The following is a 17,963-nucleotide window of genomic DNA, read 5'->3' on the forward strand; positions in this document are numbered from 1 at the left end:
AAAAATAACACAAGTCGCATATAAAGGAAAAAAAAAACCATCAGAATAACACGTGATTTCCCAGGGGAAACTATGAGAGGCAGAAAAGCATGGAGCAGTACATTCCAGTCCTAAAAGACCACAGCAGCTGACATCAACCACTGTACCCAGCAACACTACCTACCACAGTTCAAGGAGAGAAAAAACTTCTCATGACCCCAATAACCTAAAAACAATTCATTTAAGAGCAAAGAAAGAAAGACTGGAAAGTGTTCTTAACTGAAGAGAGAAGCACAATCAGGAGACTCTAGAAAACAAAGTCAAGTAAACCTCAACAGATAGAAAAAATAAAAAATATAAATAAATAAATAAATAAATCCTGAAATAACCCCATATATTTCAACGGATCACCATTGCTTAAAATTAGAATTCATTTTCTTTTAATTTTTTTTTAGAAAAAAATTAGAATTTAACAGCAACACTAATTCCAGAAAGCCCGCGAACACATGGAAATTAAACAATGCTCACCTGAATAATCAATGGGTCAAGGAAGAAATTAAAGACTTTCTAAAATTCAATGAAAATGACCACACAACATACCCAAATTTATGGGACACAATGAAAGCAGTATTAAGAAGAAAGGTCAAGCACTAAATGCCCACATAAAGAACTCCCATACTAATGAGTTAACAGAACACCTGAAAACTCTACTACAAAAAGAAGTAAACTCACCCAGGAGAACTAGATTGCAGGCAATAATCAAATTGAGAGCTGAAATCAACAAAATAGAAACAAAGAAAACAATACAAAGAATTAATGAGACAAAGATTTGGTTCTTCAAGAAAAGCAACCCAATAAACAAAACTTTATACAAACTAACCAAAAGGCAGAGAGAGAATATTCAAATTAACAAAGTCAGAAATGAAAAGGGGTACATAACAACAGACACAGAGGAAATCCAGAAAATCATTAGGTCATATTTCAAAACCTGTACTCCACAAAATTGGAAACAGATGATAAATAGGCTGAGAAAGAAACCAGAGAAACATCACCATCCTTTACAATAGCTGCAAATAAGCATAAAATATCTCAGAGTAACTGTAACCAAACAAGTGGAAAACTTGTATGACAAGAACTTTAAATCTTTGAAGAAAGAAATTGAAGACACCAGAAAGTGGAAAGATCTCCCATGCTCTTGGGTAGGAAGAATTAACATAATAAGAATGGCAATCTTACCAAAAGCAATCTACAGATTCAATGCAATGCCCAGCAAAATTCTTCACAGACCTAGAAAGAACAGTACTCAACTTCATATGGAAAAGCAAAAAAATCCAGGGTAGCCAAAACAATCCTATACAATAAAAGAACTTCTGGAGGCATCACAATCCCTGACTTCACACTCTACTACAGAGCTACAGTACTGAAAACAGCCTGATATTGGCATAAGAACAGACAGGAGGACCAATGGGACCGAATAGAAGACCCAGATATCAATCCACACACCTACAAACACCTGACTTTTGACAAAGAAGCAAAAAAAAAAAAAATCAAATGGAAAAAAGAAAGCATCTTCAACAAATGGCCCTGGTATAACTGGATATCAACATGTAGCACAATGAAAATAGATTCATATCTAGCACCATGCATAAAACTCAAGTCCAAATGGATCAAAGACCTCAACATAAAGTCAACCACACTGAGTATCTTTTGGGTATATGCCCAAAAGTGGTATTGCTGGGTCTTGAGGAAAGCTGTTTCCTAATTTTCTGAGAAATCGCCATACTGATATCCAAAGGAGTTTGCACTCCCACCAGCAATGCAAGAGTGTTCCCTTTACCCCACATCCTCTACAGCATAAGTTGTCATCAGTTTTTGATCTTGATCATTCTTATAGGTGTAAGATGGAATCTCAGAGTTGTTTTGATTTATATTATTCTGATGGCTAAGGATGCTGAACATTTCCTTAAATGTCTTTCAGCCATTTTAGATTCCTCTGTTGAGAGTTCTGTTTATGTCTGTACCCCATTTTTAACTGGATTATTTGTTCATTTGATGACCAATTTCTTGAGTTCTTTGTATATTCTGGAGATCAGCCCTCTGTCTGATGTGGGGTTGGTGAAGGTCTTTTCCCATTCTGTAGGCTGCCATTTTATCTTGTTGACCGTGTGCTCAACTATGTCCACAGAAGCATTGTTTGTCATAGCCAGAACCTGGACACAACCTAAATACCCCTCGGCTGAAGAATGGGTAAGGAAAATGTGGTACATTTACACAATGGAGTACTACACAGCAGAAAAAAAATGACATCTTGAAAATTGAAGGCAAATGGGTAGATCTAGAAAACACCATATTAAGTGAGGTAACCCAGACCCAGAAGGACAAATATCACATGTACTCACTCATAAGTGGCTTTTAGACATAAAGCAAAGAAAATCCAGCCTAAAAATCACAATCCCAGAGAATCTAGACAACAATGAGGACCCTATGAGAGACATACATGGATCTAATTAATCTACTTGGGAAGTTGAAAGTAGAAAAAGACAAGATCTGAGTAAATTGGGAGCATGGGGACCATGTGAGAGAGTAGAAGGGAAGGAGAAATGGAGGGAGGGGTGTGGAGAGAAATATATAGCTCAATATAAACAATTAAAAAAAAAGAGATAAACTCTGTCTTGAAAAAAGGAGTATCCCAAAGGATACTCAGTGTGGTTGACTTTATGTTGAGGTCTTTGATCCATTTGGACTTGAATTTTATGCGTGGTGCTAGATATGAATCTATTTTCATTGTGCTACATGTTGATATTAGAATAGATCCCTTAATTCTAATTAAGGGATCAATTAATCAGGAAAATATAACAATACTGAACATATGCACAAAGTTTGCCATACCAAATTTCATCTTGGAAAAAAAAATCATACTAGTGGAATTAAATATACAGATTAACAAATCCAATAATAGCAATGTCAAAAGGTGGGGACTTTATCCAATACAGCCATTCTTGGAGAAACTGTTTCAGCACAAACATTCTGGTGTTCCTGCTCTAAGATGCTTTCCACCCTTTCTTTCCATGTTCCCTTTGCCACAGATGCTGTAGCTGTGATGCGGATGTCTCTGTTGGCGCCGTGCTCACCACCGTCTGTTGGATTCTATATGTCCAGCTGTGGTTTTCTGGAATGACCCCCATTTGCTATAAAGACAGGCTTTGATGAAAGATGATAGCTACTCGCATCTGTGGTTATAAGGATAAGATTTGGGATATAGTAAGAAATCATGATGGTCTGGCAAAGTGACGACAGTAGATTCTTGTCTCAGGTCCAGGACCCCACTATCTCTGGGAAGTGAGCTAAGTTTCTAGCACTAGGCATGATTTTTCTCTTACTGAGTGGGACTTAATCCCGCTGGATAGCTTTGACTACCACCCAAGTATGATTGCTCCCTTTTGCACCTCTATGCATTTCTTGTCACGCAGGTAATTGTCCTGGAACATAGATGCTGCATCTGGATGAGACTAGTTTCTTCCTGTTCAAAGTAGTTTAAGTTGTGTTTCTGAAACCATGGAAGCTAGACTTCAGGAAAAGACTTCCAGGTCAGATCCAGCAGTAATTACCTGAGCGCTGTGTCCTCAATATACACTCTTCAGCAGCAGTCGCCTTAAGAAGCACCCATGATTACACTGATAATCTATATTGGTTTAGAAGTCACTTGGACTACACTGACCAACCATGAGAAAGGGGGTATTTTGTTTTGTTTTTTTTTTTCTGACAGGTAGAGGGGTTTTGTCAGGTCCTGGTTACATGGAAATGCAAGCTCCATCCATCATTTTCAAACTGCCCTATGAGAGGAGAAGTAGGCAAGGTTTAACTTCCTGAAGATGGGGAGTGGTGTTTTTGTTAATCTGTGGCTCTTGCACAGATCACTGTCAACTGTGTTAACTTCTTTTAAGATTAATGTGCATGCGTGTGCGTGTGTGTGTGCGTGTGTATACATTCTATATACTGTGTATAATTTTAGGTACATATAAACTACGATCCTATGAGGCTTTTATAAAACCTCATTCTTGGTGTTATTTGTCCCTCACTCCTTCCCAGTTGGAGTCCTCTCCTTATTATTCTGCTTCTTTCTTCTCTATCACTTGTATCCTGCTATCCCTCCCCATCCCCCAACCAAGGGCTTATACGTCACTGGTTTCTGTGGTTACTGCATGTTCTACACTCACATCTGGGTTTTTGGAGCTAGGCACCACAAAATGGGACCTCCTGAAACTAAGAAGCTTCTGTAAAGCAAAGGACACTGTCACTAAGACAAAAAGGCAACCTACTGACTGGGAGAAGATCTTCACCAACCCCGCAACAGACAAAGGTCTGATCTCCAAAATATATAGAAAACTCAAGAAACTAGACTTTAAAATGCTAATTATCCCAATTAAAAAATGGGGCACTGAACTGAACAGAGAATTCTCAACAGAAGAAGTTCAAATGGCCAAAAGACACTTAAGGTCATGCTCAACCTCCTTAGCGATCAGGGAAATGCAAATCAAAACAACTTTAAGATACCATCTTATACCCGTCAGAATGGCTAAAATAAAAAAACACCAATGATAGCCTCTGCTGGAGAAATTGTGGAGTAAGGGGTACACTCATCCATGCTGGTGAGAATGCAAACTTGTGCAACCACTTTGGAAATCAGTGTTTCGGTTTCTCAGGAAATTCGGAATCAACCTACCTCAGGACCCAGCAATACCACTCTTGGGAATATAACCAAGAGAGGCCCTATCATATTACAAAAGCATTTGTTCAACTATGTTCATAGCAACATTGTTTGTAATAGCCAGAACCTGGAAACAACCTAGATGCCCTTCAATGGAAGAATGGATGAAGAAAGTGTGGAATATATACATACTAGAGTACTATTCAGCAGTAAAAAACAATGACATCTTGAATTTTGCATGCAAATAGATGGAAATTGAAAACACTATCCTGAGTGAGGTAACCCAGACCCAAAAAAATGAACATGGGATGTACTCACTCATAAGTGGTTTCTAGCCATAAATAAAGGACATTGAGCCTATAATTTGTGATCCTAGAGAAGCTAAATAAAAAGGTGAACCCAAAGAAAAACATATAGTCAGCCTCCTGGATATTGGAAGTGGACAAGATTGCCGGGCAAAAATTGGGAACTTGGGGGTGGGGTGGGATGGGGGTAAGGGGAAATGGGAAGAGAAAACACAGATGACTTCCTATCTGATTTTCATGTATATCCTCTTGTAAGGTTTTATAAATTTTAATATCTGTATGTATTAATTGCATTTTTTCCAGCTATGGAGGGGTTTGAAACCAGAGCCTTGCTCATGAAAAGGAAGGGAGAAATGTAATTATAGTCTTAAAAATAAAATAAAAAATATTTGTGTCATGATATAAAAAAACCTTCATAAAATCTTTTGGTGCTACAACTACATTTTAAAGAGATATCGGAAACATGATACTTAAGCCAATTCAACCCTTTTCAGTTTTTGAAAAAATAATCTAACGTCATAATTAAAACAATAGTATTGGAAATTTAATGTAATAAAAAATTGTATGTAAGTTTTAAAATCCTGTTGTCCACAACAGGCATTTTAGAAGTGTTTACCTTTTCATACTAGTCAATCTTTAAATATTGTCCAGTTAGATTAGGAGATACCTAGATAGCAGAGTACTTGTTTAACATGAGCTTGCTTAATATGTGTTTGTGTGTGTGTGTGTGTGTGTGTTATATTCCTAAATATGCCCTGTTCGGTACATATGTTATTTGTATGTATGTTTTCAGAGCTACCCACTTAGGACTGGCTAACGAATGGGTGTGCCGTTCCCTGGAGAGACCACCCCTCCTGTTCCCAGCTTTTCCTCAGTTGCCTATAGATCTTTGGTAGAGTTGGGGCCTTGTGGGTTTTCCTCTGTCTACTCTGTCATGTTCATTGGTGTCCTTGAAATCTTCGAACCTTTCTCAAGATGAACAAAAGATGGTTCCTAAATAACCAAGCAGTCAGACGTTTCTGTTGAATGTTTCAAACTCAGCTCAACCTCCTCTACTTCCAAGCCAACAAATCCAACTATTTCTTTTAAACCGTGTGTTTTCCTCAAGCTATCCTAGCACCTGCCTTCTAATTCTTTGACATTTTCCCAAAGCTTTCAAGTCACCAATTTCAAAAATATTCCTTGAATACAGCCTGACAAAATTTTAGCTATGTCTAATTAGAGATCAGTCATTAACAAAACAGTCCACAGTACCGAAAGGTCAGTTATCTGAAAACCATTTGCTCTTCTTTTTTGACACAATAGGCATCTACTGGTAACAAAAATGAAATGCTGTATGCAGTACATCAAGATGTGTGGCACTCAAAATGGTGCACATCCACTAACTGTGTCACTGTGACTTATACTGTGGGCCACATATACTTGCTGTCACGATGCAACTACCTGATTCTGTTGATGTGAAATCACCCACAGATGGCAGATAAATGAACATGGTTGTGCACTAATAAAACTTTACTTGTGTACTCTGATGCTCAAGTTTCACACAGTTTTCATGTACCACAAAAATAATGTTTTTGATATTTTCAACATTTTAAACTATTAATCCTACTCTTAGTTCATAGGCTCTACAAAAACAAAATGGACCTGATTCTCAAGTTCTATAAATACATTGCTAACCTGGGTTCCACAAGATCCAAAAGAATTACCTCTCTACATATTACTATTTCTCAGTGAGGGGACTATGTTTATATTCTATTAGAAAAGCTAAATATGTTGTGATCCTAAATTCTCTTTAAAATTTACTGAAAAACACAAAGCCTAGGGATTAGGCCTTACTTTAGATCAAAAGATTCAGCACTTTACACAATCTTGTAGAATTTTAATGTCATAATTGATAGGCATTAGCATACTAAAGAGACTTTGCTAAAGATTGGAAAATACCACCAAAAGAAATAAAAGCCTTAACCTTAGCGCTGGTATTAATCACAATTACTTTTTGGATGGCTTTTATCAGATATTCACATTTGTCTTAGTTAGGGTTTCTATTGCTGTGATGAAACACCATGACCAAAAAGAAAGTTGTGGAGGAAAGGGTTCATTTAGGTCACACTTCCACATTGCTGTTCATCACTGAAGGAATTCAAGACAAGAATTCAAACAGGGCAGGATCCCAAAGGCAGGAGCTGATGCAAAAACCATGGGGGTGTGGTACACTTGGCTTGCTGTCACATGGCTTGCTTAGCCTGCTCTGTTATAAAAGCCAGGATCAAGCCCAGGAATGGCACCACCCACAGTGGACTCGGTTCTCTCCCATAGATCACTAATTGAGAAAATGTCTTACACCTGGATCTCATGGAGGCATTTCCTCAACTGAGCCTCCTTCTTCTCTGATGACTCTAGCTTGTGTCAGGTTGACACATAAAACCAGCCAGTACAACATCGTTTGGAAATAACTTCTGATCTTTAATTCCCTACAAACAACTGCTTCTCACCTCCATGGACAGAGGTAATACTATGTAGAATGGTAAAGCAGGACTGCCTTCAAGTTCCTGCCTTGACTTCCCTCAATGACGATCACAACCTGAACTTGTAAGCTAAACAAGCCCTCCCTGCCTCAAAGCAGCTTTTAGTCAGGGTATCTGTCACAACTACAGAAAGTAAACTAGAATAGTAGTAGACGTCTTGCCTAACACACCGAAGCCCTTGATTTGAACCTTAGCACTGCAAAATACACATACATAAAGACACAAACACACATACACATGTCTGTCTATCTTCTATTCATACCTTGAATAGATCCACTTCAGTGAAATGTGGATAAAGTTTTACCTAGTTAAGAAATAAGCAACTAATCTACTACATTATCACAGAATTATTATCTTTAATTTACTGGGTGTGGGGGGGGTCAAGGTTTCATCATTGAATTAATAAATAGTGATGTGTTGAGATAACTAATTCTATTCTCATTGTACTCTGAAAGCCAATAAAACAAATCATTTGGCCACAAAATCTCTGCTCACAAGCTCTTAACAGGTAGCTATTTTTAAAATCACCACATTATTTTCCAGCATCTATATTTTCTTTCTATTTACTGTTCATTAAAATAAATGATCAATTTTGTACTAACTTCTTGGGAGTATTAATCTTGTAACTTTAAATATACCATAAAACACATTGATGAATAGTTACGGGGGAGCAAGGTAGCAATAACAAAAACTCAGGAGCAATGGATACTACTTCTTTAACATGGGGCACATGAATTAAGGAATGGGATGTCATACCCGTATGTTCTACCAATCATTCTGTGTTGTAAGAGAATCATGTGCTCACTATCATTCACAGCAGGGTTCTCAACCTCAACACTACTGAAACAGTTGTCAGAAATTCTTTTTCCTAAGAGGCTGCCCTTTACACGACAGAATGCTCAGCAGCATCCCTACCTAATGTTCCCAGTTGACAAATGTCCCAAGGAGGACAAATACAGTCCAGATAAGAACTACTACTTACAGATGACTTATACTGAAACATCCATGGGCAATTCAAGTTAGAGGTACAGGTAGAGGTCATAAACATCCTGTGGAACAGCTCCAACCCACTGTTAGGAAAACCTCTCTAATGTAGGGGACACCATGCCTTCAACTCCCTCATCATTCTGATGCAGGGACACCATGCCCTCAACCCCCTCATCATTCTGATGCAGGGACACCATGCCTTCAACCCCCTCATCATTCTGATGCAGGGACACCATGCCCTCAACCCCCTCATCATTCTGATGCAGGGACACCATGCCCTCAACCCCCTCATCATCTGATGCAGGGACACCATGCCCTCAACCCCCTCATCATTCTGATGCAGGGACACCATGCCCTCAACCCCCTCATCATTCTGATGCAGGGACACCATGCCCTCAACTCCCATTCTGATGCAGGGACACCATGCCCTCAACCCCCTCATCATTCTGATGCAGGGACACCATGCCCTCAACCCCCTCATCATCTGATGCAGGGACACCATGCCCTCAACCCCCTCATCATTCTGATGCAGGGACACCATGCCCTCAACCCCCTCATCATTCTGATGCAGGGACACCATGCCCTCAACCCCCTCATCATTCTGATGCAGGGACACCATGCCCTCAACTCCCTCATCATTCTGATGCAGGGCCACCATGCCCTCAACTCCCTCATCATTCTGATGCAGGGCCACCATGCCCTCAACCCCCTCATCATTCTGATGTAGAAGACACCAAGCCCTCAACTCCATCATCATCTGATGCAGAAGACACCCACATATTCATCTCCTTCAACAGTAATCAGTCCTCTATGATAATCAAGGCTTCATTGTGAACATGTGTCTTGTGGAACAGAATGTGTTAGTTCCTTCAATTCTATTTGGACAGCTTTAAATATTCCAGCTCCCTTCCTAAGGACTAATCCTATAATCCTCCCAATATATTATCTGCACCACTGTACAGTATTTCTGAATAATACATTAATTATATCCATGAGGACTTTTGTCTGACTCATTAGAGGGAAATTTTAACAAGTAAAATAATATAGCATGCCAAGAAAAGAATATCTACTACTTTTAATTCCAACACAAGGATAAACATACATAATGCCTAGCAAAAAATGCTTCTAATCTCCAAACACAATCATGAGAGAGCTTAAATATTTAAGAACATAGGGTCTTAATCATGTTTTCACAACTCACAAAGTACTTTAAATTGCCTTAAATATTTGAAGAGTACTAAAAAAATTAGGATTTCTCAAAACTCTCACAAATTTACACAAAATCAAGATGGCAAAAAAGCTTATTTAATAATTTGTAATTGAATATACTCTTGCTTCACAAAAAAAGAATTCAATCAAGAGTAACGTTTTAGTCTAAATGTTGTGATATCAATGATTCCTACCCTCTCACATTTAGTGCCCACATTGCCAAGATGGCTCTGAGACTAAATATTGAGAATAAAATAAAAGTATTTATAAAATTTTAAAAGAATAAAGCATCATTCTAGTATACTGGCAACCAGTGGAAAATTAATGCAACATCACAATGAAATTCAGATTTTTAAAACTACTAAAATTAGTGATAACAATGAGGAAAAATAATGTTTCCCAAAATACGTCATCTGGGGCTTAGCTGGCTGAGTGCTGTGTGGTATACAAAAAGACCCATGTTCCATGTCAAGCGCCCCACAGAGAAGCCCACATGATGGTACACCCTATATTCACAGCACTGAGAGGCACAGACAAGGAAGTCCAATGCTGATGCCCAGCAAGCAGAGACTGACAAGCAAGCTTCCAGTTCAGTGAGAGACTCAAGACAGTGAGGCCCAGAACAATGAGGGAGCACGCTCAAGCTTTAATCCCTGAACACTGGGGACTAAAGCTGCTGAGATACAGTAGCTCTAAGGCAGTGGTAACACCCACCTTACACAGTTAGATTTTCTAAGTACTCACATCACTTGCAAACTGTCTGCAGTTAAATTATTCCACATGATCTCATTTGCCTGGAGGTTTTCATTTTCTTCTAATAAGGAAGTATCAAATTCGATTTCTTGTTCTTTAGCAGCTGTTGTTCTAGTAAAGTATGCCAAATAAGTCTAATCAATATTAATATACAATCATAATCTATCTCAGTGCATACCAAAAGCAAAATATTTAATATTATTCTAAATTATGCTAACAAAGTAACCAAATAGTATAACTTAGAGAAAACCCTAGGCATTAATTATCTAGTCATGTAACCTGAGTCTTAATTTCTTCATTTGTAGAATATACATACACATTAAGTCAGTTTATCCCCATAACAATTTTTTTAAAGTATAAAACAAGTTGCATGCAAGGGAAAGTAACTGATGCCTCAGTAAAATTAATATACATATAAGCTCATACTGTTATTTATTATGTAAATGTCAAGAAAATACAATTTCATAAGTTAAATATGGATTTAAATAATGGCATATCAATTCAAAGCCTTAAATATAATTTTATAAATTAGTTACCAACTTTAAGACTTTAAAAATAAAAGTAAAAAAATAAAACTTTAAGTCTTTTAAAAATAAAAGTAAATTCATATAAAATAAACTGCTCTAATAATATTATTTCTTAAGTTCATTAAATATTCAATTATGAAAAATGTTATCTTCATAAACAGCTTAAAAGAATGAAACTACCATACCTGTGAACATCTATAAAATTATTATATTCTGTGCTAGGGTCTATCTGTTCGACGGACATCTGAATCTCTTTATGAACATTCACTATTTCCTCTGTAACAAGACTGGTTATCTGGCTATATTCATCAAATATACCTTTTCTGAAAGCAAAAATAAAATTATACATTTTAATATTTCGTCAAGAGAAACACAGACCCAGAAAGAACAATAAACATAAGAACGATAAATATAGGAAACACAATATCGTTGTCTTCTGAGTGGTGGTTTTGTGCACCACCTTATTTCACACACATGGAACATGAAGGGACTATGTAACGGTGCCACAATGTGAACACACCATTTCCAATTCCAGTATGTATTTGATATGTCCAAAAGGCAGGGACAGCCAGTACTAATAACTTTCTATTCTTCAATATTCTTATAAAACACTGGATTCTCTGTAAGACACTCCTCAAATGTCTCATTCCCCTCTTAGACCTGGGGATGTATAGATATATATAAGTAAGATAGATAAGCAAATAGATGTATCTTAGTTCAACTTTGGTGGCTTCTGTCTCTTCTCCTGACCTCCAATCTGCAGCAAAAGTTTCATCAAGGTTATTAGCTTGTTCTAATTAAAGAGAAAGGAAAAGAATTCTGTCACACAGCCCAGATCCCTACTTTTAAGGGTTGTGCTTTATAAATACTGGTTATTATACCAAAGCAAGTATGGCAAATAAACCCATTCTGCATATACCCAAATAAACAAAACACAGGATTTGTCTGTTTTCTAAAATAATTACTTATGAATCAAAATCATTACTTATAAGCTCCCCCTGTATGTTACCTCAATTAAGTTTATTTTGTTTCTTTGGTTGGTTGTTTTTTAAGACAGGGTGTGTGTGTGTGTGTGTGTGTGTGTGTGTGTGTGTGTGTGTGTGTGTGTGTGTGTATCCCTGGATAGATAGGAGCTGAGCTCACTATGTAGACCAGGCTGGCTTCAAAACTCACAGAGATCTGTGCTGACAAACGTCTCTGACAGCTGGGACTAAGGTTCTGCATGACCATACCCAACTAACTGCTTCGTTTCAATAGAAAAATAGTGTTAGGGACAAAAACATTTAAATTGAATCATAAAAAAATTCCCACATATATTTTCAGTGAAAGAAAACTGAATCTAAAGGTTTGCAAAATTCTCAACCAGGAAATAAAGGAAGAAACGTCCATTAAATATGGGCCATCATCTTCTGGTCCTATATACAGGACAGTACATATGTGCATGTGACCTATTAACTGCGGTGCACTAGTGAGTCCTTAAAAGGGAGGAAACTTGGCCCACATATACATTCCCAAGCAGGTATTCACTGCACACACCATTTTTCATTTAAACACACAGCTAACTGGAACAGCAAAGTAATGACAAATAAAATATATTGAGGTCTATCCTTCAGGCATGCCAGGTCATGTGTATAAGCGAAGGAACACAAGTAAAACGCAAAACAAAGTTACATGGGTCTGAGGTGTCCAGGGGCTGCATAATTATAAGTTTCTAAAGCGTGGGAGAAACGCTGACTCTTATTTGGAAGGGACGCATGATAAACAGGAAATGTATCTTACAGTGCCTTTATCATTTCTTCTTGCATCTTCTGCACAGAGTCCAGCAGCAGAGGAAGTGTGGTGTCATAGTACTGACTCTGATGGAGCTGGGCGCCCTTCAGGGCCAGCACATACTGATTGTGCAGCATGTGGAGCTTCATCGTGGCTTTGTCATAGCGCTCCTTGGCCTTTTCTGTCTCCTTCCCTGAGGAAAACATTGAAGACAGCAAAGAGATAAGCATTATCTTCACTGTGTGCAATCCAGAAAGCTGTTATTTCCCACATTTAATAAAAAACCAACTGTGCTGACTATGTACTGTGTGAAGAGAGCTGCTCTGCCAAGGACTGCTTGTCAGTACTCGGCACAGAGTTCCTGTGCAACCCATGCTCAGTCAAAGTCAGCACACACCAATACAGAGATCCGACCCTCCTTTTCAAAGGCACTCACAGCACGTGGGGACAGCTGCTCACATATCAGGTCACATGAGAATATGTACACAGGAAAACATGCAGATGTCAAAACTGAAAGCTGTGTCTAATAATCTATAGACAAGAATGCTCTGAGGAGGCTTGTAGAGAAAACAAAGATAACAAACAATACAGCCTCCCTCATGGTGAATATTATCAACTGGACACTTCTGTGTCGGAGGTTAGGGATCCAGGTTTGAAGGAGTCCTTCATGAAGAGCATGGTAAACTGAAGACGACTTGGAAAGAATAAACAATGTGGAAGAGGTAGGCAGAGAGAAAGTCAAGTTCAGGAAAATGAAGACAGACTCTTCAGAGGTAGGACAACTTGGCAATTAAGCAGAGACATATAATGTGGGAGATAACTGGAAAATACTGATAAATGTCATGAATCACAAACTTTTGTGGTTCTTTATTATAGAAATTACTTAAAATATTTATATATTGCCAACATAAGTAAATGAATATATCCATTAATACAATTTTAAGCAAGTCACAGATTTTTGGTACAAATTGAGTAAATATGACATCAATTTAAATTAAAGATTTTTTAAAATATTTATTAATTTCTTCCCTTCTTCAAAGGAAATTCTTCAAATAAAATCCTACCCTAGAAAGAGACCTTACATTGTCTTTTAAGTTGTGTGTGTGTGTGTATCTGTGTGTCTGTGTGACTGCCATGTCTGGGGGGTGCTCATGGAGGCCAGAGAAGGACGTCAGATCCTGAATGTGGGGTGAGCCACATGCTGTGGGCGCTGGGAGCAGAGCTCTGGTCCTCCAGAAGAGCAGCAAGTGCTCTTCTATTAACCACTGACCTCTCTGCAGCCCCATAGCAAGATTTTTACTAAGAGAAGCTTTTCTTTGCTGCTAATCTGTTAAGGTTCTCAGTAATTACCTGCTGTTATCACCTGTTTGAGAATCTCTCCAGTCCCATTGAAAAAAGCAAAGGGTGAGGTTTTTGCAGAGACTTGGACACGGCTCCTACCGCTATTCCCAGGAAGAGAGGATGCAGTGAGAAGTGCAATCCCTTGCATCTCTCGCACCCCCTCTAACTATGAGGACAGGAACATAAGATGGAAGAACATAAGGGCCAAAGGATGGGCAGAAGCACTGTGAAACGCTGCCTTCGATCACAACAAGGCTGTCCACACAGGAGCCACAGCAGCTATGGCTTCCTGCACAAAATCCAGACAAGTTAAAAATCCAGTCTGGGGAGGCAGTCCTGAGGCCCCGCCCACAGTGAGGACCCTTTGGCAGCTGAGGCCGCTGTGGGAAGAAGTCACTTCTTCTTGAGCATGTTGCACTAAGACCTTGCCCACGCCCCAGTGGTTAATTCCACACCTATGTGTATAAGGGCATTAGTGTATGTGGGCATCACACTATACTCAATGGGTTGTGATCTCAAAGAAAAAGAAAAACAGAAAAGGCAGGATGGCAATGTGTTGGTGGGCTGCGGGAGAGTTGAATGTGTTAAGAGAGTGGATGTGTTCAAGACACTTCATACACATGTATCAATTAGTCAAAGAATATATTAAATGTCTAAATATCTACTAAAAATACAAAGGAAACCACCCTTCCTTTAGATTAGTATGCTTCTATGACCCACAAATCTGAATTGCCCAAATACCAAAACCACTACAGACCTCTCTTAAAAAGATGAGCAGAATTATTTTACAAAGGAAGTCCAGCCCCACCAATAGCTAGATCTGATGCGGAAGAATTTCAATAACTGCATAAATTATTTTACAAAATGTTAACCCTAGTGCTGTATTTCTCTGAGTTGGGGGTGGCAGAAAAGAGTAATTCAATTCTAATAAAAAATTAAACTGCAAAAGAATAGAATTTTTATATTATTTGACTGCAATAAGATAAGACATTTTATGTCATGAATCAGTATGGTACTCATACAGATTAAAAACACTATAACTTAATATAAAAAAACTCTTATTCCTATCCAGTTACCTTTGTTCTTTGTTTTTTGTTTTGTTTTTAATTCCATCCTATTTAAAATTTAGATTTGAAGAATGTTTATCATAATCCAATGAACATTTTACCTCAGTTATACTAAATCCTTAAAAGAAGTTTTAACTCCAGAGTATGTCCTTGGAATGATCTTATTACTTGCAATCAAATCATTTCAAATTTAATTGTAAATAATTTTTAACATCCCAATGAATTTATTCTCTCACAGAATAACTGAGAATAGCATATATACAGTATTTCTACCCATGAATACTAGAATTAGCATCCTTCTTGCAGAAATAAAGTTCACTGAAAGTCCTAGGTCAATCAATTGCCCTGGAACTTCCTCTAAACAATGACTGCTTGTTCCTCCCACGCACAGGAGTGAACAGTCAAAGCCCAAGACCTCCACCTGCCCAGTCTTGGCTAGAAGCTACGTGGCACTACCGCCTGGGTGAGCGTGTAATGCACTGGCACCTGCCGCACAGGTTACAGGGCTGCTATTCTTCCTGTGCCCACTTCAATGTTTATGTTGGTTTGCTAGCTTGATACTTGAAATTAAACAATTTAATTCTGACAACACAATTCACGGGACTATGTACAATTATCTAGAATAGTTTAAGCCAAAAGATCCCTTCCACAGTCTACATGTTCATAAGAACACAACAGTTACCGATTAAGAGTATCTGAGTATTGTGGTATAATCTGACACTTATTTGTACTTTAAAAGTCCTGATGAGTGAACCCAACTAATTCCACACTTACTGTCCCCATTTCTGAATTATTGTGTGGGACTTTTTTTTTTACTTTAACTCTAGAATTCCTAATTCATGCTTAATTTTTTCCTAACTTCAGAAGTCATATCTCCACACATACATTTTCACTGCGACATTTAAACCATCCATCTGTTTCCTTATTTTCACAGATTTTAAACTGCACACTACACATCTGATATTCTATCTGGTGTAGAATGACTCAATAAATACACAGCACTCACTCACAAAGTGTTAATAATACAAAATAAAAGCAAACTTAATTTCACAGCTGCTTCTTTTTTCTGATTTAGGTGTATTATATCAGCAACAACCTAAATAGGAACATTATGGTCAAAATCTTAGTTACCAACTTCTTACTGACAGTCATGAATAAAACTTAAAAAATAAGCTGCCTTTGAAGGCATTAATAATCCATTACATTAACATAAGAATTCTTCAATAACACCTTGAGGTCTAAAACAGTATTTGAAGCTATAGTCTAGAAGGGTTCTGGGCAGAAAGTGCACTGCCTCTACCCACACGACTCCCTCTGGTTGTAAAGCATGCTTGTGGCAGACACATGACTACCAGGCCATCTACTACACCCTCCCCTACAGGTACAGACTTCTGAAGACCTGCTTCTCTATGGCACTTTTATAGATGTGTTTTACAAATAAATATCTACAGTCACACCAAAACCATGTAAGTAAACCCCAAATCTATAGTATATAGAACACAACATGGGCACTAGACAGGGTAAGGAGATTTGTGCAACACGGAAGAAAGGAGGATTATTAGGGAAGATGAACAACAGTAGAAGGGAGGCAGAGGAAATGGGGGGAGTGGGCAGGGAGAGCAAGAGCAAAGTACAGTGATAAATATGCATGAAATATCACAGTAAAGACCACTAATATGTACTATACCTAAAACTGAACAAAGACAAGATTAAAAATTGTTAATTCTTTCACTTAACAGAATTATTGTTTAAACAGAAGCACCACCTGACGCGTTTCTAGCTAGATCACTGGCATACTTTCTAAGATAGTTTAAAATTAATCACACACAAGATTAAAGGTGATCTGAAGCGCACAGGTGAACAAGCTGTTGTTCACAGGCCTCTGTTGTTGTGCGTGTTTCCTGAACTGATGAGAGGCGCTGAAGCAACAGAGGAATTATTCTATGTGTCAATTAACAGGGAGGAAAACATCCAATTTTTCCTCCTCCATGTAATGAAATTCACAGAGAGATTGAATTATAATTCTTTCACCACTACTTGTTGATGAATCTGTCTAATGTTTTGTAATAACAGAGTGTGTATACAACATGTCATGCCATAAACAGTATTATGAAGCTGGAAAAACTCAATTATGTAAGGCTGACATTTATGAGAGACAAGCTACACTACTCATTAAGCTCATCTAGAAAGTCAAGCACTGGTACTATAAACTTCTGAATTGATTACCATTTCTTGAATAGTATGGTACAAACTCCCTGATAATAAGTAAGAAGTGATGACTTTCCCAAACAAAGCAACTATGTGCTACTTTATCTGCTTTGATTTGAATAATTATAAGCATTTTGTCATCTTATATTGAAAATGGCTGTGCTGTCCTACAAGCCCAGATGGCAATGCTCAGCATTTAAGTTAAAGAAGAGAGACATGTCCCTCTCCCTTATCCAAGTACTAAAATGTACCTTGAATGACCAGCCCATGAGGGTTCATGTGCTAAAGCTTTGGTCCCCGATGTGTTCTGGCTGAGACAGTGGCACCTGCTCTGTAGCATCCAGTCTTTTATCCTTTCTCTCCTTCTGAGCTCATGATGTCAGCAGTTTGTTCTACCATGAGCCACCCAAAGCAATGGTGATATCTGATGTTGGGCAGGAAACTCCAGGACCATGAGCTCAATAAACTTGTTTTCTTTGAAGTTATTACAGTTACTGTGAGGATTAAGGTGGCACATGCTTCTTTCCCCTCAGTAAAGTTAGGGTTTTATTTCCCTTTGTAATCACTTTGTAATTAACTTTGCC

General features: G+C 38.1%; 1 protein-coding gene across 3 annotated transcripts in view; it reads right to left on the minus strand.

Annotated features, from left to right (window-relative positions):
• Fer (FER tyrosine kinase) overlaps positions 1–17,963 on the minus strand; it is a 328,203-nt gene that overhangs the window by 241,219 nt on the left and 69,021 nt on the right. For all 3 annotated transcript variants that reach the window (XM_075952223.1, XM_075952224.1, XM_075952225.1), the window contains 3 exons: positions 12,773–12,956; positions 11,179–11,316; positions 10,458–10,577 (listed from right to left, as the gene is read on the minus strand). In XM_075952223.1, coding sequence (XP_075808338.1) covers positions 10,458–10,577; positions 11,179–11,316; positions 12,773–12,956 — 442 coding nt within the window. The remainder of the gene's footprint in view (positions 1–10,457; positions 10,578–11,178; positions 11,317–12,772; positions 12,957–17,963) is intronic.

This window comes from Microtus pennsylvanicus, chromosome 17, assembly GCF_037038515.1.
Source record: "Microtus pennsylvanicus isolate mMicPen1 chromosome 17, mMicPen1.hap1, whole genome shotgun sequence".
Taxonomy (NCBI): Eukaryota; Metazoa; Chordata; class Mammalia; order Rodentia; family Cricetidae; genus Microtus; species Microtus pennsylvanicus.